The 25,762-nt window shown below is 35.3% G+C and overlaps 1 protein-coding gene across 1 annotated transcript in view; it reads left to right on the top strand.

Moving 5' to 3' along the window:
* The first annotated feature begins 5,761 nt into the window (after positions 1–5,761).
* The window catches only part of LOC141437614 (NADH dehydrogenase [ubiquinone] flavoprotein 2, mitochondrial-like), an 82,489-nt gene continuing 62,488 nt past the window's right edge, over positions 5,762–25,762 (top strand). Inside the window, exons 1-6 of the mRNA XM_074101060.1 lie at positions 5,762–5,871; positions 6,692–6,814; positions 7,460–7,647; positions 9,545–9,752; positions 10,637–10,713; positions 10,798–10,903. Of these exons, the coding sequence (XP_073957161.1) occupies positions 5,839–5,871; positions 6,692–6,814; positions 7,460–7,647; positions 9,545–9,752; positions 10,637–10,713; positions 10,798–10,903 (735 nt within the window). The 5' untranslated portion in view covers positions 5,762–5,838. The remainder of the gene's footprint in view (positions 5,872–6,691; positions 6,815–7,459; positions 7,648–9,544; positions 9,753–10,636; positions 10,714–10,797; positions 10,904–25,762) is intronic.

Raw genomic sequence — 25,762 nt, 5'->3', positions numbered from 1 at the left:
TTCAAACGGAGCAGTAGAAAGCTCACGCAGAGAAACATGTTTAGATTTATTTCTATGGTAGAGTATTAACTATTTTTTGAATAAATCATTAAATGAATAGCTATTTTTTTTAACTCATTTTTGTGATTTTAGTCGGCTCAATTTTTTTTGTAATTGTTTTTTTTATTTTTTTCGTGGCGTCTTTACACTGGCCACACCGGTGACTCTTAAAAAAGCCGTTTATTTTAATTTAAGATCAAACTATCGTTAGTTAACTTTGATGATTGTTTGATTTTTTTTTGTTCTTTTAAAATGCACCTTTAAGTAAGTGGTTTATTTATTATATTTGTGTATCGTTCCGTGAGTCACAGACGGTTCTGGCAGAAAATCAGCGCTGCAGGCGTTTAACGCTTCAGTATAATGCTGAGTCAGCGACCGTTTCACTTTCGCGGGGACACACAACATTGTGTATATACTATTTTCATGTGTTTTTCTGTAATTTTTTTATATAATTTGTATTAATTTTGCTGTATATGTGTGTCTTCTGTGTTAGTGAATAAATGTCTTCTTTCTTTTTCTTTCTTTCTTTCTTTTATGTGAATGTGAACCAAACTCAGACCACCCCCAAGTAAAATACCTGACAAGGTTTGGTCTGAGTTTGATTCATACTGAATCTGCGGGTAGATCGATATGACGTCAGAATGGCATTTAATGTCGGTTATAAAACGGGGAGCTGTGCTGAGCAAGCAACGTGATTTATTTGCATCGACTAAGTGCTTTAAGCTTAATTGTCAATTATTAGTGATTTCCAGTAGGTACTTATATGTAGTGCTTGTGCTCCTAATAGCAATCCTTCTTTCTGAGATTGAAAGAGATTTTGAATGTAGACCGCACAGTATATGGACGCAAGCACAAAACTCTCCGCGTTTTGATAATTTCTTAGCATCTTGCGTAACTGTGTTCCATTATTAGTGACGAGATAGTATGATATTGAATTGTAACGACAAAAACGATTGTAACGTGTTGTTTTGAAACCATAAACCTCGTTGAGTTTCTTGCCGGTATCTTCCCAACCGAGGTTACTTATGAACCGTGCAGTAGCTTCAATGTTAATCTAAGCCTTAATTGAATAAAGATTGGCTTTACAAGAGAAACACGAGTGTAGTCATTTCTATCATATCAACCAACCTTGAAGAGAGCTAAAGATGGTGACCAGAGCTTCGCTATGCTGAACATATATCCTGATACATCTGCTTAGGTACCTGTCTATCTATCTCTCTGTGGGATTATGCTTCGACAGCTAAATAATGCTACCCATTTAAGAAAGAAAAAAAAAAGAAAATGGTTTTTCTCTCTCAACCCCACCTACAACACATTTATTTACTTAACTATTTTTGAACATGAAACTCACTCATAACGTGACGTGATGAACGTGAGACTCACTCATATTAAGTGATATTGTAACGGATAACTCACGTCTTAAACCGAGTTTAGCTCGACATGTTTCGCGCGAGCAAAGCGGTGGCGCGTAGTGTGCGTGTTTCGGCAGCCGCCGAGTCGCGTGCTCCTGAGAAGAAGGGCTACGAAATAGCCCGAAACATGTCGAGCTAAACTCGGTTTAAGACGTAAGTTATCCGTTACAATATCATTTACCTATTTTATTTATTTTATGACATAAAATATAAATACAACAGATAGCCGTTAGGGAAGAAGAGTCATCGAGTGCTGACCATGAACTGGAAGACGTAGCACTGGCAGGCCTCCACCTAGGTAGGATAATGATGTGAGGAGGCTGCGCTCCACAGTACCACTTATAGAGACTTGAAATGATTATGATGAATAAATACTAGCCAGCATGTAACATCCTAAATATACTTATTTAACATACTTTGTTTTACATTCATTAAAACCTTTCTTTGTCTGTTATACCTAATTTTGTACGTATTGAACTTGGCAAAAATCCAAACGAATACAAATAAATTTCTATATAAGAAAGGTATTAGTGAAGGCAAAGTAAGGTAGGTAAGTATAATTTGTTGTATTTCGCCTAAATATACATTAGCCAAAATTCTTGTATCTTTAGATACCATATAGCAAGTGATAATGGTAAAGATCAAACAAAAGTAAAAATGCTGCAGTAGGCCTGGAGTATACGACCGAATATTCTCGAGCTTCTTTGCGTTTGATCTTTATATTATAATTACATTATAATATGAATTTACCGGTAAACATTATCCATTGTAACCATAAGAACTTAGAAAATCGAATAGGTAATCACACATGTCAGTTTGTATAAAACTGTTATTTTGGGCATGTGCATGACGTTTTGAAGATTTTCGTGATGAATAAATAATGGTGAATTTATTAGTAGGGGAAGACACGTGAACGAAATTAGTGGTCGAATGTGAGTGGCATCGGGCTTTGAATTTATAGGCTTTTCGTTCTCTACTTGATTGATGTGCTTAAAGGTCGCTACGCAAATCGTACAACAATAAGTTTTAAATGCTATGGCGGGCGGGTGTTAGCAAGCCAAACCATGAAATGACGGCGTTTTACATGACAAGCTCAGGAATTTCATGATCTGATGGATTTTATAATCAGGCGATGACATACACGAAGCTAGAGTTACTAGCTAGCTTGCTACCATAGCTTAAAAACCATCTCGTGTATCCTGGGCATTTTCGGCTCAGAGATAATTTTTAAAACACTAACACCGTCATACATTTCCCAAGGCTCATAATAATGAAAGACAGATATCCTTCAAAACCCAATTATCCTGAAACTCCTTCAAATATGTTCATAATTGTATTCTATGGAACATTATTGTATATACAGCCTTGTTTTAGTTGGCCCAAGACGGCTTTCAAAGGGTTCCGAGTGTACAACAACGTGGCCTATGTTGAATATTAATTAAATTACCCTATCTCAGTTGGACACGCTGCTCCAGGATTCTTTTATGCGAGATCTTGTGGACCCTTTTTACTCAAAATAATTGAAAGAGATTAGTTAGGTCTGCGGTCGAAATAATTTTGATAGTAGCTGCACAAATAAAGGTCTTATTTGCTGTATTTACTTTGTTTCTTATTCTTTGTCGGTATGGAACTTAGTTCGTTTTAGTTAATAATTATTTCTAGCTGTTTGCGCCTATTTAGTATGTTTTTCAGTTATGACAGTAAACATGACAATCCGATATCTTAATAGCTATAAGTAGTCTGGTGTATAACATATATTATGATTACTGCTAAAGTGTGGTGCGCTTTTATTTAAGGCCGTCCTCTATGTGAACCCTGGATCCCTTATTTTCAGTTCATACCTAATAACTTAAACCACATTATTGCGTCCGTTCACACACTTCTATTATAAAACTAAAATAAATACTGTCCTATCTTTATTCATAATTGTTCACTTACATACGTATATAGGCTCTATCTTTTTATATAAAGATATGATATCTTTTTAAAAATAACAGTCGATAAAATTAAAGAGCTACCAAGCTATAATGTTTACTAAAGAACTTTATGTTTTACACTACGTTCTCGCATACCTACTACACATATATAGCACAGGTAAAGTGGGACTTAATACGGTAGTTTGGCGGCAAAACGTGTACATCAATGAAACTTTTGTTTCTAACTTTATCTTGGCACTAGAAATGAGGATCTGCCGAGTCCTACCAAAATTTAGGCGCCCTACCCTGGGGGTATGGGCAGACCAAAAACCAACGTTTAAGAAATGCAAATTTTACAAACTAAGCGAGTGAGGTGCCATTTTCTATTTATTTTTTTGCGCTGAATCGATTGAGACCATACTTATAGGACCAATATTTTGCCAGATATGAACGGTTTTTGTTGAAAACATAGAAAACATTTTTTTTATCTCAACCAATTTTAGGTTTAAGCAATACCTAATAATAAGCCTAAATATATTGTTGGATCACTCTGAGAGCAATCAGTATTACCATCACACCCACATCTTGAGAAACTATTGTTGGTAAGTGATTTTTAGACTGTTATATGTTTTCAACAAAAACCCTTTATATATCGCAAAATATTGAGCCTATAAGTATGATCTATGACTATGAACCCTCCCATACAACAAACTTGATTTTTTTTAACGGTAACAGGTAGTTGCTTGAAATATTCACAGAATATTTATTTTGTATAAATGTACTTTAAAAATAAATAATTAAATTAAAATAAAATATTTTTTTAAGGTGGGCTCCCATACAGCAAACGTTTTTTTTTTGCCGTTTTATGCTAATGTCTAATGTTGTATAGGTACGGAACCCTTCGTACGAGAGTCCGACTCGCACTCGGCCGTTTTTTTTACTTTGCCCGTGCGAAGTCGGGGCGGGTCGCTAGTATTTTTTATAAATTAAGTGACACTGCATTCACCAAGAAGAGTAATAAGTAGTGACTGATAGTCAAAATACCACGCACAGGACTTATCACGCTAACACACACGAGTAATATTTACCTCGACGTTTCGGCAACATTACAGTGATTACGATGAAGCATACTTTTTAAATCTTTCTACTATTTCTATTCTCTTCTTCCTCTTCTAATCTATATACTTATCTATGTGTCTGCACTCAAACTATGGACATAATCATAGGTAGTTTAACTTATGATTATATTTATTCAGTTTGTACTGTGTGCTAACGGTACTTTCAAATGGAATTCGCATCTCGGTTTTATAATATTATGGCGCTATGTAAATAAGAAGACAAGTGAAGTCAATAACTTTTTATTGACTTTTTTTTTACAGTCAGCACGTAATATTTGATAAGAAATGAAAATTTTGACAAAAACTATTTTACCCTTTCATTTAAATCTGGGACTATATAATTAATAATATTATTATTATATAATAATAATATTAATGCCTTGTTAAAGTGCAGTTACTCATATTCTTTTATTCATGCTATTTTGTGTTATTTATGTCGAATTAGTTACAGATATAAATTTACTGTAGCTTAATAGCCGTGGATGCGTAAAATTCCTTTCAATATAATTTTTCTCAAACATGCTCGGAAATGTATGCGTTAATGTCACGAAATGGAGACATGAAGTTTCTCATTTATGGCTCCCTACCACCTCCCTACATAACTTCTTGGCCTAGGCCATGAAGTATGTATGAAAATCCATTATTGTCCGCTGCTCTAACTTTTTAATTTTGCTTACTAACATTAAACTGACAAAGGAAAAATTACGAACAGCCAACCACCACTACTCTGTAAGCATTTGCGATACTGCGATGCGATGCGAAGCCATGCGATGCGATGCGATGCTAAGCGATGCGAAGCGATACGTTGCGATGCGTTGCGATGCGATGCGATGCGATGCGAAGCGAAGCGATGCGATGCGATGCGATGCGAAGCGAAGCGATGCAAAGCGAAGCGATGCGATGCGATGCGATGCGATGCGTGCGATGCCATGCGATGCGATGCGATGCGATGGATGGATGGATGGATGGATGGATGGATGGATGGATGGATGAAATATTTCCTCACATTGTTTGAGAAAAGCACTATACAAACCTCGGCCAGAACAGGGATTGCTGGACTCCTTTTATCCCGAACTCGTCCATCAATCCCTTACTTCATGGCCTCTGCAGTAATGTACTATTTATAAGGTGGCTTTCAATAAAGGCTTCAATAAATTTTATCTAGACTATATTTAAACCTTCTTGTTTCTACTTTTTAACAGAAATTTAGAACTATACCCCGTAACTGGCCAGTTATGGCTGCATTATTTGACATACTTGAGATATTTGCTTGAGATACAGGTACTATTGTTGACATTTGCGTTTTTATAAAATTCAATAGGTGGCTAACAATATAATTATAATTTATTAAAAATGCTTGCTTTTAAGAAATACCGGCTACCCAACGTAAGTAATTTGTGCAAACTTTACATCAGTTTATTACAGCAGGCAGGCAGGTTTGGCTTTAAATTATGCATGATGATTTATACACTAGTATTATTTTATTAAACTGTATGGATTTTTGAGAGATTTTAATAGCAACATTTTTAATAAAGCATTTAGATTTTGCCTAATACTATTTCTGGTGTACAATAAAGAGTCATTGTATTGTGTATTATTGCTAAGTAAGATTTAGACCTTTATAGCTGAAGATAATACTAGAAAGTGAAAATGTTTGAGCTATTTTCAATTATTTGTAAAATTAAACAAATGGATGAATCTTAGACATTAATTAAATAAATAATTAAATAAAATGCAATTGTAACAGTTCTCTGATACGTTCGAATAAATGCTTGGGATTCTTTCGACCTTTACAAACAACAATAGAATTTTGGTTATAGGAAAACAGTGAGGCAATTTACAAACATTCAATTTACCTGCCCTCTGTACAATACTCTATTTTTCGGATGTTCACGTCATGATAATATGCTGCCCCGCGATTTAGTAAAATCAAGTAAAATTCCAAGTAATGGAGCCTACATTGAATGTTTTTATTCACACAGTTTATTTAGCCTCACTCCTTCCTCCATTTAAAACAGTCAAAATCTCCAACCAAAGCCTACAGCTATTGACACATCCAGGCGTGCTTGCGTGCGTGCGTGCCTTCGTGCGTGCGTGCATGTGTATGAATGTTAACGTCTACATTCGCTGTGACGCCTCTGATAATATATTTCAGCAATATTGTTTATACCTATATAAGAAATTCCTGCAAAGTCTTCATTTTCAGTTGGCGCAGTTTCGTAGAATTTCAACTACAACAAGATTTTGCAGTGAGGAGCCAGTCGTTCACAGAGACAGTACCGATAACAACGCGGCTACACCCTTCGAGTTCACCCAGGCTAACATGACGGTGAGCCAATGTGTTTATCTAATCGAGTGCTCCGTTTCTTCAAAACAATACTGGTTTCGCTTTGAAACAAGAGACGCTTATAGAGTTTATTTTGTCTTTGTTTCACAGAACGTAAAATGGCATCGTATTTATAAATGTTTGGCGTAGATATAAACGGGTATAAGTTAAACTCTTTTTCTATTATCTATTTCATACATTACTGTATAGGTAAACCCGAGCTAAGTAAGCACCTAACAAATCTTCAGTTCCGTTTGATGTTTCTTTATTCATTTTATAATTCATTTCAAAGTTAATTTACCATCGCCCACAATTAATTTGACTTGAGCAAATACAAAAGTTAATTGAGCTGATTTGAATTGTCATTTATTTCCCAGTTGAACTTCAAACGGCGTCTTTAATCATTTTAACTTAAAATTGCTGTAATGAGCTATCATTGTTTAATTTAAAACGCTTGTTTTCATGAATTTTAATTAATATTTAATTATATTTAGCTTCCGCTTTAGGGCTCAACCTTCGCAAATATCATATGTTGACTGAGTAACGCTAATTTGCCAAGACATTGTATACGCATCATGCTCTTCCTACAGATGCAATTTTAAATGGCATTTATGTATCTCTTAAATTAATCGTGTATTTCTTTTTCAGAGATTAGCAGCCTTTATTAATAGTTACCCCGAAGGGGCGCAGCGCTCAGTGCTAGGGGCGGCACTGGATATAGTGCAGCGGCAGATAGGCTGGGTGCCCATATCTGCCATGCATAAGATTGCGGAGTTACTCAGCATCCCGAGAATGAGAGTTTACGAATTTGCTTCCTTCTACACCATGTACAACAGGTATGAATTCACATTCAGTATTACGTACACATATTTTTATTTAAATGTGAAACAACTACGCTAAAATTCCAAAACGCGCTACTAGAAAATGTTAGTTAATTTTTGGTTTAAAATAATCGGTCACTTGGTAGTCGTACTCAAACACAGAGGTTTCTGAGATATAAAAGCGAGCTAAAATGAGTTTACAAGATTGTTCTAGCAAATAGTTTGCGATTTCTGTACAACCTGAGGGCTAAAATCCTTTCCTTTGTCTCCGAATGAAGGGTTTAATCTGTCTAAAAGTAATTTACCTTTATTTTGATGCAATGGAAAAATCAATGTTTGGGTTGTTTAAAATTAACTACGTATGCGCGGAAGAACGAGTAATATATACAGTCCAATAAAGATAGTGTTTGAAGTTTATTATGCTAATGTGTAAATACAAATGCTTTTTACAAATACTAGGTATTTAAATGAACAATAGGTATTTGCCCATCTGGATTTAAACATCTATTGCTACATATTGTTTATATGTCTTTATATGTCTTGAGATTATAAATAAATTACTCAAATGACTTCAATGAAATTTGCTGTTATAGTGGATTCTGGGGATCTATACAGGAAAATCTATAAAAATCTGGCCCTCAAATGTATACTGACTAGGTAATTTTGTATGAAGAGTGGGCCTAATTTTGTGCCGCTTAGTATATGTGCGAAGTAAACACGGATTAGTTACGGACTATGGACTTTGAAAAAAAAAAACAAATTATGAACGTTTACGCTGTTTTACTTGCTGATAATTAAATATCTTAACTCTTGATTATCTTTTAAACAGTAAGTAAGAGTCAGGCCACTACTGTCTTAGAGAAATTAACTTCATTTGATCTGTAGATTTAAAGTTAACGGATACCAAAAATAGCACGGTGTATAGTTAGGTACAGTCAAGGGCAAAGATATCGACACGGCCAAAGTTACAAAAATATGTATACACGACTTTATGTACTTAACATTAAGGCCGTGTATACATATTTTTGCAACTTTGGCCGTGTCGATATCTTTGCCCTTGACTGTACTTAAGCAAATACCAAGAATATTAAATGGTCAATTAAAATAAACTATAGCAGCATGGCATTAATCATCTCTACGACCTCCTTATGTAATATACCTATGTGATTTTTACTCGTATTATTGTAGTAAAATAGCACTTTGTTATATGAGGGCGAAAAAGCATCCACTTGACTCAAGACGTTTAACCCGCCTGAGTGAAGATATAGGTTGAAAAAGAAATGGCTGTTACTTGAAAGTTACAAAAATTACAAATATTCTAAGATAGTACGTTGGAAAAAACATAGCTACTTATTTATTTTATGTTCATTAACAATTTGACAGTACAATAAAACCAAAACTTTATAAGAAAAGTGCTAATATAACTATAGTGAAGAAGAAGTAGTCTTTTGATACATCTAATCTTAACGATACTAACAATCTTGAGATGATTTTTATAAATTTTTCAACCAGCCCTCTCCTTTAAGTAGGTACTTCAGGCTTCCATTACAATGTGTATTAAAATTCATCATCATCATCATCCCAGCCTATATACGTCCCACTGCTGGGCACAGGCCTCTTCTCAGAACAAGAGGGCTTGGGCCAAAGTTCCCACGCGGGCCCAGTGCGGATTGGGAACTTCACACACACCATTGAATTGCTTCGCAGGTTTGTGCAGGTTTCCTCATGATGTTTTCCTTCACCGTAAAGTTCGTGGTAAATTTCAAATGTAACTCCGCACATGAATTTCGAAAAACTCAGAGGTGCGAGCCGGGGTTTGAACCCACGACCCTCTGCTTGAGAGGCGATAGGTCAAACCACTAGGCCACCACGGCTTCGTATTAAAATTACACCTATTTATTTATATTTTCAGACGCTACAAAGGCAAGTTCCACGTGAAAGTATGCGTGACCACACCCTGTATGATCATGGGATCAGACGCCATCTTGCAAGCGGTGGAACAGGCGTGTTGCTGCACGGCTGGCCACGTCTCTGCCGACGGGGTGTTCGGTGTTGAGGAGGTGCAGTGCCAGGGAGCCTGTGTCAATGCACCCGTGGTTGCTGTTAATGATGATTATTACGTAAGAGCATTCACGACAAAGCCAAGACCGTCTTTGGGTAACCAGAAGTTCTTTACACTGAAAAAAAAGGATAGCTGAACTAGTTAGGCTACGAGTAACGTTTAGCCAAAATTTACTAATTAGGAACCAAAATAATGTTAATATTGCAAAACCGATTTTGGAAGACATCACCCAACTTTTAACAATTTTTTTGAACCTGTTTCAAAACAATTTTTTTTGTTACTGTTAGCAAATCTTTTCTTTTTCAGTGTAATTAAGTGGCCGTGAAAATTGGATTGTATTTTTAACCGACTTCAAAAAAGGAGGAGGTTCTATGTTCCAAAGATTTGGTGATGAGATCTTAGGAAAATCGAGGGAAAACCTCAAATTTTATAGGCACACCTATGGCGATTTAAGCATTATTAGCATTAAGCATTCGAGCTAGTAGGTACCTAGAATAATATTTTCAAGGGTTTTGTAGTCGGTTCCATTTTTAGTTATTTTTTATTTTTTTGGAGTCTGTATTACTTTTTGTTAAAAAAAATCTTTTCAATTCGAGCTTTCGAGTTCTGCCACCTAACTACGGAAGGGCGTATAGGCAGCATAAAGCGCTAGCAACTGAGGCCTTATGGTTTAACGCACTTAAAATTGCTATCGTTTTCACCACTTATTTCTATCACATAATAAAGGAAGAGGGTAGAAAGAGACGGTGAATGCAGCCGCTAGCGCCAACACGTCCGACAATACGGCCTATGCTCCCGATGTAGACAGCCACGTGGTAGGCGCTCCCAATAAAGGCTCGTAGAATGCAAAGATGCCTATTCATTGTGATAACATTTAATAGGCAGAAATTAGTTATTTTTGTGCATTCATTTAAAAATCATTATAAATTGTTTATGTTACAGGAAGATCTTACGGTATGCGACATCAAAGGCATTATTATGACTTTACGATGTGGCGGTATTCCACGATTTGGTCCTCAGTGAGTTTTGCTTAAAATATCATTAAATTACATTTATCTCTGGCCTGAACTGAAAAACAAAATAATTCATTTGTCTGCATTCAGAAGCGGAAGATTCGCGTGTGAACCGATAGATGGCCTCACGAGTCTTTGCGGGCCCCCACCTCCGCCTGGATTTGGCGTTCAACCAGCTTTGTTCAAACCCAAATAGGTCGTGTATTATGAACATACTTCCTTATGAATTATATCCTTTACGACCTAGTAAGTATTTTCAATTTCATTACTTTTTCAATTTCTTTGTTTTTGTTTCTAATAACTGCGGTAAGCAAACCGTAAAATTAAAATAATGACGTGTAAACATTTGAAACCTTGTGAACCTTCCTGCGGAAACGTAAATTCCGAAAGTTAATTAAATTATGAAGTAAATCGTTAATAAAAACTTTTTAACAAAACTCAAGAAACCAAATATTTGCAATACGGCTAAGCAAAATTTGATAATATTAACTAACCTCTATATAAATATATAAGCTATAAAAATGCAAGACTTGAAACAAAACAAAATCTACCTTAGTTATTTTCTATGAGAGCCATTTTAAACTTATTACTTACATGTATAATCGACCATGAAATTAATTTATACCATCCATTAAATTTTCATCATAACCCCCTGTTTCACCATCCCTTGATAAAATTTATTTGATGGATAAATGTCATGCCGTCTCTGTTTGTTTTGTTCGAATGGTTGGTGAAGGTGAAACAGCCCCTTAATGTTTTATCTTTGGCTTAAAATATCTAAAGTTATTTTCTCTTCCAAGTCAATGTGACAAAATTAGCCTTATTATTTTTATTATAATTTAGGAATTATAAGCAAAGCATTTACATACTTGATGTTACTTGATCGACCATCCATCCATCGTACATACTTTCGCAAAACAATAAAAAAATAACGAGATACTACTCTGTAGCATAAAAATAAAAACTCATTGTAAGCTTCTCTCCATTCGGTTATTTACATATGTAAGTGACAAAGTTATAAAGTTAATGATTTCTCTATCATTCATTTGGATTTACCATATAAGTGACAAAAATAAAATTGTGTTAAATACTTGTGATGTATAGATATCATTTAATAATATTGTAAATCTGTTTAAGAAAATATACCTCGTTGAGTTTCTTGCCGGATTCTTCTCAACAGAGGTTTTTCCGAACCGGTAGTAGTTTTTTTTTGACGTTCATAAGTGCTTGTTTTAGCCTAAATTTTGACTTTTTTAGAACAAAATAAATCACCTAAAAGTTTAATACGAATTTAATTCTTACAGTATTCTCGATTCAAAGTACCCTCGGTATTAGCATCCACTGTGGGATCAAGTGGGGGTCAAGAGCAAGTATATCTTCAAAGCCACTCGCGGTCCCCACTCCGGGGTTCTTATCCCGGTTAATTAAGTAGTTGCCTGCAATCACAACTGATATTATCTGCCGCAAACTTTAATTACAGGTAGAATCTATCGGTAGCCGGCAACAATGCTTTGCGAACTGATAATGTAGTTATGTACCTACGTATTTGAGTAACTTGCGACCTTTTTCTCATGTTCCGCAGAAGTGAACCGTGCTCTAACGTTTTAATTCGAGGTCCGCGTTCAGAACTAAAGGTATTGTACTCGGATTGTTTCAAGATTTGTTAATTTGGATAGAGTAAATTGTTAGAGAATCGATAACATCATAGCTTTAGCCGATTTTCCAATAATTATGAAACTTGTAGTTTGACGAAATTAGTAATGTAACTAAACCTGTGATCTTATTTTATTTTTGTTTTGAGCTTAAAACATAAAAAGTAAATAGAAAAACTGCTTGATATTGTTCCTTTTCGTTTGCTTATTTTGAATATTGATTATGTTATGAAATTAATTGAAAAAAAAGGACAATGGTTCACAATACAAAACGGGTTGATTGTAATAAAATAAAATAATGTTCAAATTCGAATAAAGAAATACATTTTGCGAACTCCCTATAAAACTGACGTCAGTAAAAGAATAGTTATGCCATGTTTTTATCTACAGTAATCAAATCAACTTTAGATTAAAACCTTAATTTGTCATTCAGATTTTCTCTGTAATCTAATAATCATAAATATATTCCACGTTTGTACAAGTATCTCAAAGTTTGTCAACTGCATTTAGTTTGTTTTCTTTTGTAAAATAAAGAGTTTACATCCATACATATATTTTGTTACAATTAAAAATTAAACATAGCATAATGTTACCAACTCCTATGGAACTGTCCTACCGTCTGCTGAGTTGTAAGAACGTATCACGTGTCGGTTAACAAGACAAATACCAGAGGCCTCTAATACACTTTGAATCACAATCGTTTTCAGCACTTCTTTCTGTCATACGGTATAACACGAGGAAAGAAATAGATGGTGAATGTGATCACAAACGTCAGTGCGGTAGACAATACGGCCTTTGGTATGTCTACTTTTCAGTTGCCTACCAGAAATGTAAATACATACCAAAGGTCACAATATTGGCAATTTTGATAAGCCATCAAAACTTTAAGTGTATTTACATTAAAAATTAGTTTGAAGGAACGCTGCACAAGGTAACCTACCTAGCCTATGAAGACCTGTCGCTACACGATGACTGTAATACCGCAGGAGCGAGTCGAGGGTTTCAACAAACCCCCCGTGTTTACGCAGTGCTTTTTTTAATATTCCACGGAGAATTCCCTCGTTCAAAAAGGAGGTCTCGTTATTCTCCATAATTGGATTTCTTTATATGTTAACTGATTTTTTGTCAGTCTTGCTACGTCAACGTTTTGCGAAATGTTGCATTAGCTCGTTAACGGCGGTCCCGTTTGACGGATTATTTGTTATGTAAAATAAGTCAGATTCGATAAAAACGAATAATATTAAAGCTCGATCGCTTTTGATTTCCTTCATCTTGATTTAAAGATAAATATTCAATGTCGTTTTCCTGAGATATTTCTTGTGTAAAATGATTTTATTTTGCGTCGATTTCATCTGGTTCGCGTAGTTCTTGGCAAAATTAGAGCTAAAATAGTTATTTTATCATTTTTTTGTTAAGGTCACGAATCTATACACATAAGAACACCTAATAAGAATGTTTATAGGTAGGTACTCAAATATGTAGCATTAACTGCATTAAGAGTGACTGAAGATTGCCTATTTTGTTAAGAGCAAAGTTCTAATACATGAGCCACGGGTGGACTTTTACAACTTCTTTCCTCTATTTCGTTTTAATTACAAGCCACCACGTCTTTATAAATCAATGCACACTAAACAATATAAAACAATTGCGTGCTCTGCACAGTAATATTTGTTAAATTGGACAAATGATTAAAAATCACTCGTTCAAACCGAAATGAGATGGCAAAGCTGAAAATTTATATGAATCAGAATCCCGGCAGCAGGGCTGATGGCAAATAAAACGTCCAAATATTTGAAAAGAGAAGCTGCGAGATAATGCGGTAGTTAATGGCTCGAATGCGCGTTCGTTGCTGTGTCGTTATTGCCTTAGGAAACCGGTTGTTACACTGTGGTGTAAGCATTTGGTTTCATGGCCCAGCGTGGGGCAGTGGAACATTGGATTGTAGTTAGGTGGGTTTCATTTAGGATTTAAACCAGGTGTCGTTACTGTCGTGTAAGGGACAAATATGATGTAGGCGTTTCTAAGATCCCCTAAATAAACAAACCAATTGTATTGCATTGTAATACGAATCTCGGAAACGGCTCCAACGATTTCGATGAAATTTGGTATGTGAGGGTTTTTGGGGATGACAAATCGAGGTCTTATCTCTGGGAAAACGTTTATTATCGAGTTTTAGCCCGGGCAAAGCTCGGTCGCCCAGGTACTAACTATAAATTAATAAGTGCTCGTTTAAAGATATAAGGTTATGGATTGGATAAACAAGTGTCATTTAAAAGTATTATGGCTCTCAATCTTAATAGACCTCAGAAAGCAAAATGTAAGCGTCAGCTTGTTTAGGGATAGTCACTTGATAAATTGCCAAGCATTGGGACGGTTGGCACATGCCATTCCTAATTGTCGCTAGATGTATCTTATTTGCAGTTGAATAGTATTAACCCTTTGTCTGAATTATAAGACAAAAATTATCCGGCTCATTTCGTCGCAGTCTTATAATTAAAACAAAATGTCATATAGTTTCGGTGTAGGTGGCGATACGGGCACGTACGAATGAAAACGTATTGGCGGTTAAAAGGTTAACACATTTACACAAATTTATCATCACACACCAAATTTTATCTCAGTGCAACTTATTGCAAGCACTGATATGTCCACATCCAATTAAATAAAAATGTGTTTGCTTGAAAAACACATTGCGTATCATGATTTATCATCAGGGGTTCTGACGAGCTTTCAACTGTATCGCGGGGAATCAGTTAAAATGGTACAATAATTATAATTATTTAAGTTGGCAGGTGTAGCTTAAGAATAAACTTGCGTTTAACTATAAAACTAGGCACTTATTTAATTAATAAGGGAATAGAGCTAGAGAATTGAAATTTCGTATCAAAATCAGTACAGCCTTTTTTGAGATATTGAACTTTGAAGTGACAAAGTCGGGGGTTTTCCAACTTTTTGCTGGTTAGGTTATTTTTTTGTCGAAATTCGTAATTAGAACTTCTTATCGTGCCTTACTGCTATCCTGCTTACGATAATAGTATTTGATAGGAAAGTAAGAAGTACGATACGAACTGCGGATTCCGATTACTAAAGTCATTCCACCAATAGTTGGATTTACATATTGAAAATACGAGCAAGAAAAGCAAATCGAGAAAAGATTGATTTTTAGAGAATCGATCTTTTTGACTTCGATTTTTTGTGAATCGATTTTTCAGGCCTCGATTCGGATCGATTCGAGAAGCGATCTTTTCTGGAAAGAAGCGCCATCCGTAATTCTTTCCGCGGATCGGCAAGCGCAGCGTTAGGACCACCAACGAGATGAACGGATGACCTGGTTAAAGTCGCGGGTTCAAGGTGGATGCAAGCCGCTACCAACCGAGGCAACTGGAGGTTATGGGGGAGGCCTATATCCAACAGTGGACGTCCTATGGCTGATATGATGATGATGATGATGATGAGATGTAGGCATAGACACTACGCAAGAGAGTGATTATTAATTTACCTATTTATTTAATTGTGCTCAAACAATTTTTGAACAATTGATCATAACCTAACTAAGTTGGAAAACCCCCGATATTGTCACTTAAAAGCTCAATATCTCAAAAACGACTGAACCGATTTTGATAAAACATATCTGAGAACCACCTCTAAAAACCCTGCTTTCAAATAAATAAAACCGCATTCAAATCGGTCCACCCGTTTAAGAGCTACGGTGCCACAGACAGACACACACAGACATACAGACACACACACACACACACATAATAGCGGTCAAACTTATAACATCACTCTTTTTGCGTCGGGGGTTAAAAATCGCGATCACGATTCAAGCACCCATAAAACTATTCTTCGAGAATACGGGTGAAATAATATCTATGTAAATTATACGTAGAATTTGTCCTTCGTCTCAAATTTGAATAATATTGCGATGGGTGCATTACTTGAGGTAACGGTGTAACTGGAAAGCCGCTCCGACGACCCCCAGGCCAGTCGCCAGCCCAGAATTGTACCCGTAAAGCGTATAAATGGAAAATAAGAAAACAAAACATTTCTTCTGGATTTTAGCTACCTTTGTCAACTGCTATGGGTATTTATAAGGTTTTTTACACCTTTCAAGTCGAGTTTAAAAGAAAAACCTAGGTGTTCATACCTACTTATTTTAGTCCATACTCGTACAGACTAAAAAATTTTGAATAAAGTTTTGAATATTTTTTTGGAGACTCTTGTACTTAAGTTGACTTAATTTGTGTCATTACATTATCTAATTTTCATAATCGCACCAAATTTAAAGTCAATCCGATTGGATGTGAGTGAAATGATTAAGCTTTCAAGATTAAAAACGGACAAGTTCTAAAGGAATATACAAACTAGTTGCAAAACCTAACATCTTGTAAAACATGCTTTGTTAAAATTGATACGAGACACAACTGTTACAGTAACTGCTAGTCTAAATTGGATATATTCTTTAACGTGGAATAACTTTTGACAAGCGGGGTGTTGATATTCAGAAAACGTGTATATGAAGGACTTTCATCTTTGCTCACGTCGACGTCTCGAATACATTCCACATGCAAACATTTACTGTGATATACGGTAGCTTTTATAAAAAGACAGGAATAAAACGTAGAGACAATTTCCTAACCTACATAGTTTAAGGAATTACATGCGCATCGTTTACATAAATTGCTTAAGGATACATTTATGTAAATATTATGCGGGTACTTCTCGTCCTGAAGCCTACGGTGGGCTAAGTGAAGGGAGTGTTAAAAATCGTTTAGCTCCGCAACCACTAGATATATATTATGCCTCCGAACACATGGCATTATTAGATTTATTGCCGTCTTCACATGTGCCTGTATCTGCTTTTATTTTCATACCTGTTGAATCGCCCATTTCAAGTAATGGTAACCTCGAAATTTTAAGGATTCCGAGCAAAATATGCGGAGAAGGAAAAACGGCAAATCTATAAAAGGCTCTATTTATTTACGAAGCTCCACCGAACTGATCAAAAGGAAATTTTATATCGCAAAGTTTCTGGCAATATCCGTTTTCGGGCGACAGGATTTTTCGAGGGTGGTTGTTCATCGTTAATCTTGGGGACAAAAACGGCAAGTTTGGCGGCTGCGCGTCTGTACCGGCCATAATTTAGGTGGCCACGTGCGCGCGACATACGGCTGCGGTACAATGTTCAAAAGATGTTCCAAATATTACCTTTCGTTCAGAGTTCGGCAACTGGCACTCCCAAAGTTGGAGCCAGGTAATGCCAACTCCTAATATATATCATAACTTTCGACCCTAGCGAACGTTAGCTGCTAGGCTGTAGAACCGCATATTATTATACAATTCTGCAGTATATAATAGTATTTTATGCTACTGTAACATAACAAGGGTCATTATTTCACGAGTGTGTGTTTATAAAACGAGCCTTGGCGAGTTTTATAAAAGAATCACACGAATGTATACCTAATGACCAGTTATGTACAGTTGCATACATAACTTTTCTACGACATTACTATTTCAGAAATGAAAAAAAGAAATTAAAAAAAACTCTTTTAAGCACTTTAAATAAAATAAAACATTATTTTTTAATTAATATTAAAAACACTGGTTACCTTAGAGAAAAGGTACTTCTCATCTAGTGCTTCATTTAGAAATACGTTGATTTCGCCAGGCAAGAATGTTTTTAATTTCTTTGATTTTAACCCCTCTTTTACTTGCGTTTTAGGAAAGCTTGCAACTAACAGTATTTGGATATATCTCTTTGATGGTATATGTTTATCGTAGATTTTAGCATGGAGTACTCATCAACAAAATACACCAACAACACATTTTCCGAAAAAGATGTAATACTTTTGTCGATTCTCCGTTGCACGAGATTATAGTAAATCTTGTTATACAGTTTTCTTTTACTATTCCGGCAGCAAACTTGCAGTGACTGTTTGCGCCATCGTTAAAATGTTCTTCGGGAGTACATGTTATCTCATTATCATCACTCATTTTAATGAATTTTAATTACTTTAAACCAAAAACAACAGCATTAGACTGATTTTAAAGTTGGAAATGATTTTCGAGGTAATTTAATATGATGAGTACTAGCTTATGTCCGCGGCTTCGCCCGCATGGAATTTGAATATCGCGCTAATATTATATCTACATTGCGAATGTGACTATTTTTCATTGATTATTTGTTACGTTTTCACAATTAAATCGCTCAACCGATCGTGGTGAAATTTGTTACGCTTATAGTATGAGACCTTGTGATGAATATAAGATAGTTTTTACCCCAGAAAATTTTATCCACGGGACATACGAATTCTTCGCAAACAAAGTATCGAGCAACAGCTAGTTTTTCATATTTATGAAACAAAATTTATGAGAGACATCGTTTCAAAGTACGACCAGCAGTACATTAATTATATAATACGGAAATATAGGTTCAGTCCCATTTATCCAACAGCATCTTGGAACGTACTTCCCTTGAGATTGCTATCTACGTAAATTGTTCATATTTAATGAAAGGGAAGGGCTGTTTTTCTGGAGCAAGAACTTAAGTTTGTACATTGTAGCCTGCTTCTAGAAACCCAACAAAAACTCGTTTGAAGTCAGTAAACGTTGAATCTTATACGACTTTGTTTGGCACGTATTGTTCGAGTACATTATAATACTTCGTCGTTGTATAATCTTATCACATTATCTGGATTTCATGTCATATATAAGGTGTCTAAAGATGAACTCAAAATATTATATCAGGTAGTTATGTTAAGTAGTTTTACTAAACACCCCTGTAATGATTTTATAAGTACCCGAATTTTTATTTCAAAATGCAGTCATGATCTAGACACGGTACGCAATTTTCAAAATCGCACAACCCTTTGCACATCGACCGATACTAAGGACGAAAACCTATAATAAAAACATGCTGGAAACTGGGAAACTTAGGCACTCCAACTAATCCAACCACCTGATGATAATATTCCGGATTAATTATAAGAAACCTTTTACCTATATCAAACGCAAACACTGTTACATATATTTTATATATCTATGAAATTTTTGTTATTGGTAAACACGAGCCATTTTTTACTTTACAATCGATGGCAATTGCAATTAAATTGGAGTTGCATAAAACAAACAAGATTTTAAGTCTTAACTTTTTTTTATTAGGTAATTGGCAATTCCGGATATAAAAAATGCTACACCACATGCGTAGTAAATTTTCATTTCGTCTAATTAACACGAAAATTTAATTTCTTTATACAATTATACATTATTAAGATATATCCATATTTTCGGTTAAGCTATAACTATTGCTCATGATGATTTTGTTTCGTACCACAAATCAATTTCAAGCCTATATTTACCTTGTAAAATTTACTCGCCCCCATTAAAGTGCAAATGCCGCTATCGGGCGAGAATTGATGGGCCCTAGTAAGAGCTATCAATCAAGATTTGCAACCAAACTCCCTTTAAAACTTGAATAATCCAAGTAAATTGAATAAAAACAGCCGTTTGACAGAGTTGCTTGTAGGCGCTACATCTAGGGGATAAGTGGGGCGATGGGTTGTGATTTAAATAAAGTGCTTAATGCAAATGATACACTTTTAAAAAGAAGCAATTCAACTCTATTTACATTAGACCTTAAGTATTTACGTAAGCGTGAAAGCGGTACAACTATTTTTCTACATGTGATAAAATATCCCTGTAACTGCAATTTATATTTGTGCGATGTGTGTAGGTACATATTTGTAATTTATATTAGTATAAAATTGCAATTTATTGTATTAGAACTAGAGAAAAGTTAAATAGTTATGAACAGATTGAAGCACGACAGGTAAAAAAGAATACCTTGTAGTGATGGATGCTTTGCCCCAAGTTGGGTTTGTCTGAAACCATAGATGATGGGTGATATAAGTATTATAATTAATAATAAGTACACTTTACACCTCCCGTGGTTAAGTAAAGAATGTCTCAGATTGCAGGTGTTGTATCACACAAACCTGAAACGAGACTATAATTACCATGACATTTGAGGCTAAGTATCACCGCGTCTATGATTTTCGGTTTTGGGGGCGCTAAATTTTACTCTCATTTCAATAAAATACAAATAAATGTACTTAACTTATTTTCGTTGTGATAAAAATATTTTTACAAGAAAAAATGTAGCTACTCAAAGTCAAAATATCTTTACTCAATTTAGGCTATAACAAGCACTTATAAATGTCAAAAAATATCTACCACCGGTTCGGAATAAGCTCTGCTGAGAAGAATCCGGCAAGAAACTCAACGAGGTATATATTTTTTTTAACAGATTCACAATATTATTAAATGATATCTATACATCACAAGTATTTAACACAACTTTATTTTTAACACAGTAGGTTCGTTATTTGAAGGGATCGCTAATGCGGATCGGAATTATTTCCAAATATCCCTGTCCATGATATAATCATTAACTACTACTACTATTCAATAATGAAGAGGCTTAAAGTTTTGTTTTCTACTAGAGCTGTGCAAGGCAGCACATTAAAAAAAAACAATGAAATTTGGCCATTTCACGGTGTACACGCACACAGAAACATTCTTTCTTTTTTTCTTATAGGTACGTATTTTGAGACAACTAAGTGTAAAATTCAGATGGTTTGTTTTCTCCCTCTAAACTAAACGGTAGCAAAAATGGCTTTTAGGTGTAATCAATCTTAATTTTTTCATTTAGGTACCTATATAATAGTTACTTACTTACCGGTGCTGCGTTATAGAAATCAAGCTGGCGACTTCTTAGTCTCAGCATCGCTGCTCAGCAGAAATTTCAGTCAATTTCCTAAAGTGATATCTAAAGGCGTCGGAGACGTTACCGTTTCGGTCGTGATTGATCGTGGTAAATGGTTTGTGACGCTCGCGGCTCCGCGCGGCGCCGGAGCGGCGTGCCGTGAAACTTTACGAGCGATACTACTCGTTCGTTTGGAACCGGAATGCTGAAAAAACGGATGTCCGCAAAATAGATGCGTCTTTTACTACGTTTACGTTTTGGTGGCATGAGGAATAAAACAGGAATAGGAAGAAAATACGAGTGAGTCACGATGTAAATGGAGTCAGGTTTACAAAGTGTAAGTAAATCCAACGTCGACATTGGAGTTGGCTTTACATTTTTCACTTTTTACCTTCTGTTTATAAAAAATGACGAACGCCTTTGTTAATAATCCGTTAATTCAGTAAAAAAAATACATTCTTGTAGCTCGCGTATGTTACATTACATGTGACAGTTTTAAAAGTTCAATGCATAGCTATAAAATACGTACAGTTTTTTAAACTGTTAACGTAATATTTTGCACGAAAGCACTATAAAACACCTACTTATGATCGTTAAGGCCATAAAATGGTTTCAGCATGGAGTAAGTCCGATATATATGGGTCTATAAAAAGCACGGAAACATAAAATTTCCAATAATGTATTAGCAATTTCCGATAGGGTAGATTATGGTACCTACTTAATATTGCGACGGGAATACTTTCAGCAAATGCGGAGTTAAAAATGTATGGACACGTGGCCGTAATGGCGGTCAAATCACAAAACGGGTTATAGGGTTGAGTCTTAAAACAGGCAAATAATAAGGTTTTTTCTTATGTACTTCCATAAAAAGTACGTACCAAGATAAGTAGGTATGTAATATTAAATTAAGTAGTTTTTTCACAGTCCGAACAGACGATCCCACTGTCGAAAATAATTGTTTCAACAATAGATCTGTGCTTTTAGAAATTATAATAAATATGTTAATTTATTTATAGAATAGCACTTCAATTGTAACGTTTAATTTATCAATCATTGGTTCTACAGTTTTATCATAATCATAAAATGCGATGAAATATACAATAAAATTTCGTATTCGCGTATACCGACGAAATTTCTGAAATATACATTGCAATAAAAGAAAAAAGTATTCTGGGAGACGTCGAAAATGTGTCCGCATTTGGACAAATTTGGGTCGAATATAACCTCGAATGGAGAGACTGAACGATCCCTGACAACCGTAATATAAAATCGAGTGAAAATCTTTTTTTCAGTATTATTAAACTGAAGTTCACGTTTATAAATAACGGACTCGAGTATTATTTTTAAAGTAGGTATAAGCAACGTGTTTAAGTTTTGCTTTTAGCATCGGATTTGTATTGAAATAACATTAATGGTGAGATACATTTAACGTGTGTTTGATCTGCAAGCGGATAGAACAAACTTATGCCATTATTTACTGACGTCAATTAGGATTTATTCGAGTCTGTTGTCCCGGCTGTTAGTAGCAGTAAGGACTCGGTAACATAGGCGACTTTTTGTTTGCAAGATTAACGGCGAAGTACGGGTCGCAAAAAAGCGTCGTAAAGTGCGGAAATTGCCAAAACTTCGTGTAAAAGCTTGAAATTTTCTTGTTCTAAATGTCGACGTAAATGAATGATGGCTCTTTTGAAATCGGAAAAGAAATTAGGAACAGACGTTTTTAGGATTACGAGTTTTGTAAGCGCGTATGTACCTACTGAGTTAATGTTTATATTCGTCTGATGTGATAATGCAGGAAATGGCCTGGAAAAGCTATTATTTTGCGTAGGCAGGAGGGAGTAAACAGATTTTGAAATGGGGTTCGGAGATAATATTGTTATTCTTGTATTAGTGATATGTAAATGCTGTGAATGTACATATAGATACCACCTCTTAACTACGATATAATACATAGCAATATAATGAATGATGTAGTTTAAAGCAAAATATTCATTTTTAATACGTACCTTACCGAGATACATTTCCGAGGCACGTATTTAATTTTTGATTTATATTTGGAGACTAAATGATACTAAACTTACTATTTATTGATCCCAGACTTAAATACTTACTTTATCCACTTAAAGATTGACCGGTACCTAAAGGTGAAATTCGCAGCATTTAGCATTAATTCTCATTAGCACTTCTTAGTTTCGTTTAATGAGGCTTGGTAATATCAAAAGTTACGTAAATATTGTAGGTACATACATATTATTACACAAGAACTTCTTAGTACTTTTGGTCCAAATTATATCGCCTTCGTACAGTCCCATAAAAAGCATGTCATCTCATTTTTGTGAGCGAGTAAGCACAGGATAGAGTCACGTCTTCGGTTGGTTTTCGCACGTTCCGCATAGGTGGTACGTACCGAGGCAGCGTTCGACTAATGACAACTCCCGGCCCACAATATATCTCTCGTAGTTAGGCGCAGAAATCACGGCGACTCGTGCGCTTGATTGAGTTTTCTTTTCCATTGTGCTTCCATTAACAAAATAGCTTTCTCCCCTACACTCGCGCCCTCCCTGTGGACGCCATGTGTTCCGCGGAAATCATATCTGCTTATTTCTTTTGCGGACGGGTTAACTTATGGTGTGTTTTTATGAAACTCCTGTGCTATGATATTGTGGTGCAATACAATAAACGTACTTTAATAATTTATTGTGAGTGGTCCTGTGGGTCACGTTTGTTATCATTAGGTACTATGTTTAACAATGATACTTTTGAAGAAGAGTAATAAATATAACCCTGGGTTCGGTTTGTGATAAAGTTGTATGAAGGCAAAGTAATATTTTTTAATAACACGATCAGTGTGAATAATCTAGGAGTTTATTATTTACAGGAAAGAATGCTGAAGCATTACTTCTTTAACATTGCCATAACAAAATACAGACTAGTGAAGTGGCTAAGTCGTCTTGGCAAGGCAAGGCAAGACTACCAGGCAACTGCAAGAACAAGACCGCGCTAATTCAAAAGCACCCGACCCTCAGGCCTGCGCTCGGGGACTTGGCAGATTGTGGCCAGTTAGTTCTGTCTGCTCTTAAAGAACTGCACACACTATTAGAAAATATTACACTATGACTTCACCAGCCTTACCTTTTCAGGGGTCTATATTGAATATTGAATTCCATTCATATTAAAAGTCATAATGTAAGTTTGCCATAATATTTTTTCCTTGAAATCCATACTAATATTATAAATGCGAAAGTAAATCTGTCTGTCTGTTACACTTTCACGTCGAAAGCACTGAACCGATTTTGATGAAATTTGGTATACAGGTAGTTTGAACCCCAAGAATCAACGTAGGATACCTTTTATTTCGGTAGAGGACGCCTCCGTGCGATAATCTAGATCCGCGCAGACGAAGTCGCAGGCATAAGCTAATTATAAATAATTCCTGGATGTTATAGAGTAAACCTAACCTAACGTATAAAGTTCTCCGGGGGGCCATTTCAAATTTCCTGAAAAACTCATGGCTTTAGAGAAAAAACAGTTATGGCAAGTGATCATTATGAAAAACATTACCGACATTAAGGCTTACAATGTTATGAATCGTCCTCCTTTTCAGATGTCAACACACTTAAATGCTAATAATTTATGTTTCCATTGACATTAAAAACTCATTGTCGGTACTGGTATAATGATATCTTGGAACGAAACCTTTCCACAGTTTAAATAGTTCGAAAATGTTATTAATATTTTGGTTTCCGGAGATGCATGCCAGGTAGGCACGCAGGCTTATGCAAAAGCGACCTCAAAGCGCACTTATGTAGCTACCTTCTAATTAACGACGTATCTAATTATACTATCGTGCTAGCGCTGGCGGAGAGAATTTCCTAAATTACTTATTACAAAATGCAATTACACTTAGGGAAATGCAGAGGCGCCGAGCAATATTATTTTAAAGCTCATGTTTTAATATTCTAAGACATATTAATAGCTACATTTAAGTACCTACACGTCAATAACTTTTTAATTAAATATTTATTCGCGTCATTATCCATGAAAGTCTAACTGGTACGTGGTTGAGTGCATTTTTGCTTGAACAAAAATTAAATTGGATTTTATTGAATCCGTAGACGATATATTTTATCTGATCTATGAGTGTATGTCTCAAATCAAAGTGAATGCAGGTAGCTGATTTGTGAGAATTAAATAGCGTTAGAAATGCTATTACAACAAAACAAACCACTGAAGTTATTCAGCATAAAATTTGGAATTTCAGAAGTCATGTTTGTTATTTAGCTCTGAAATAATATTTAAATGATTGCCAATTGCCAGGTCTTTCAATAAAGTTTGTTGATGTGTTCTTTAGCTTATAATATCTACACAGTACTTAGTTGCAGTTTAATGTAAACTGAGGCCGAGGTCTTTTACTATTCCTTACTAATCTTTACCGGTGGCTTCGCTCGTATGAGCATTACATGTGATGGAATGGTTGAAATTGCATTCCACAACTTCGTACCATATCTCGTACTTTAAAATCTCGTATCCTATATTTAACCCCCTTAGCAAAACCTCGCCTGTACTGATCCCGGTAAGAATCGATTTTAAGAAGGTTTAATAACGGTTAAATAAAATACTATTTTAGAATTGAAAATAT

Source organism: Choristoneura fumiferana, chromosome 18, assembly GCF_025370935.1.
Source record: "Choristoneura fumiferana chromosome 18, NRCan_CFum_1, whole genome shotgun sequence".
NCBI lineage: Eukaryota > Metazoa > Arthropoda > Insecta > Lepidoptera > Tortricidae > Choristoneura > Choristoneura fumiferana.
This window is presented reverse-complemented; position numbering and strand designations above follow the sequence as displayed.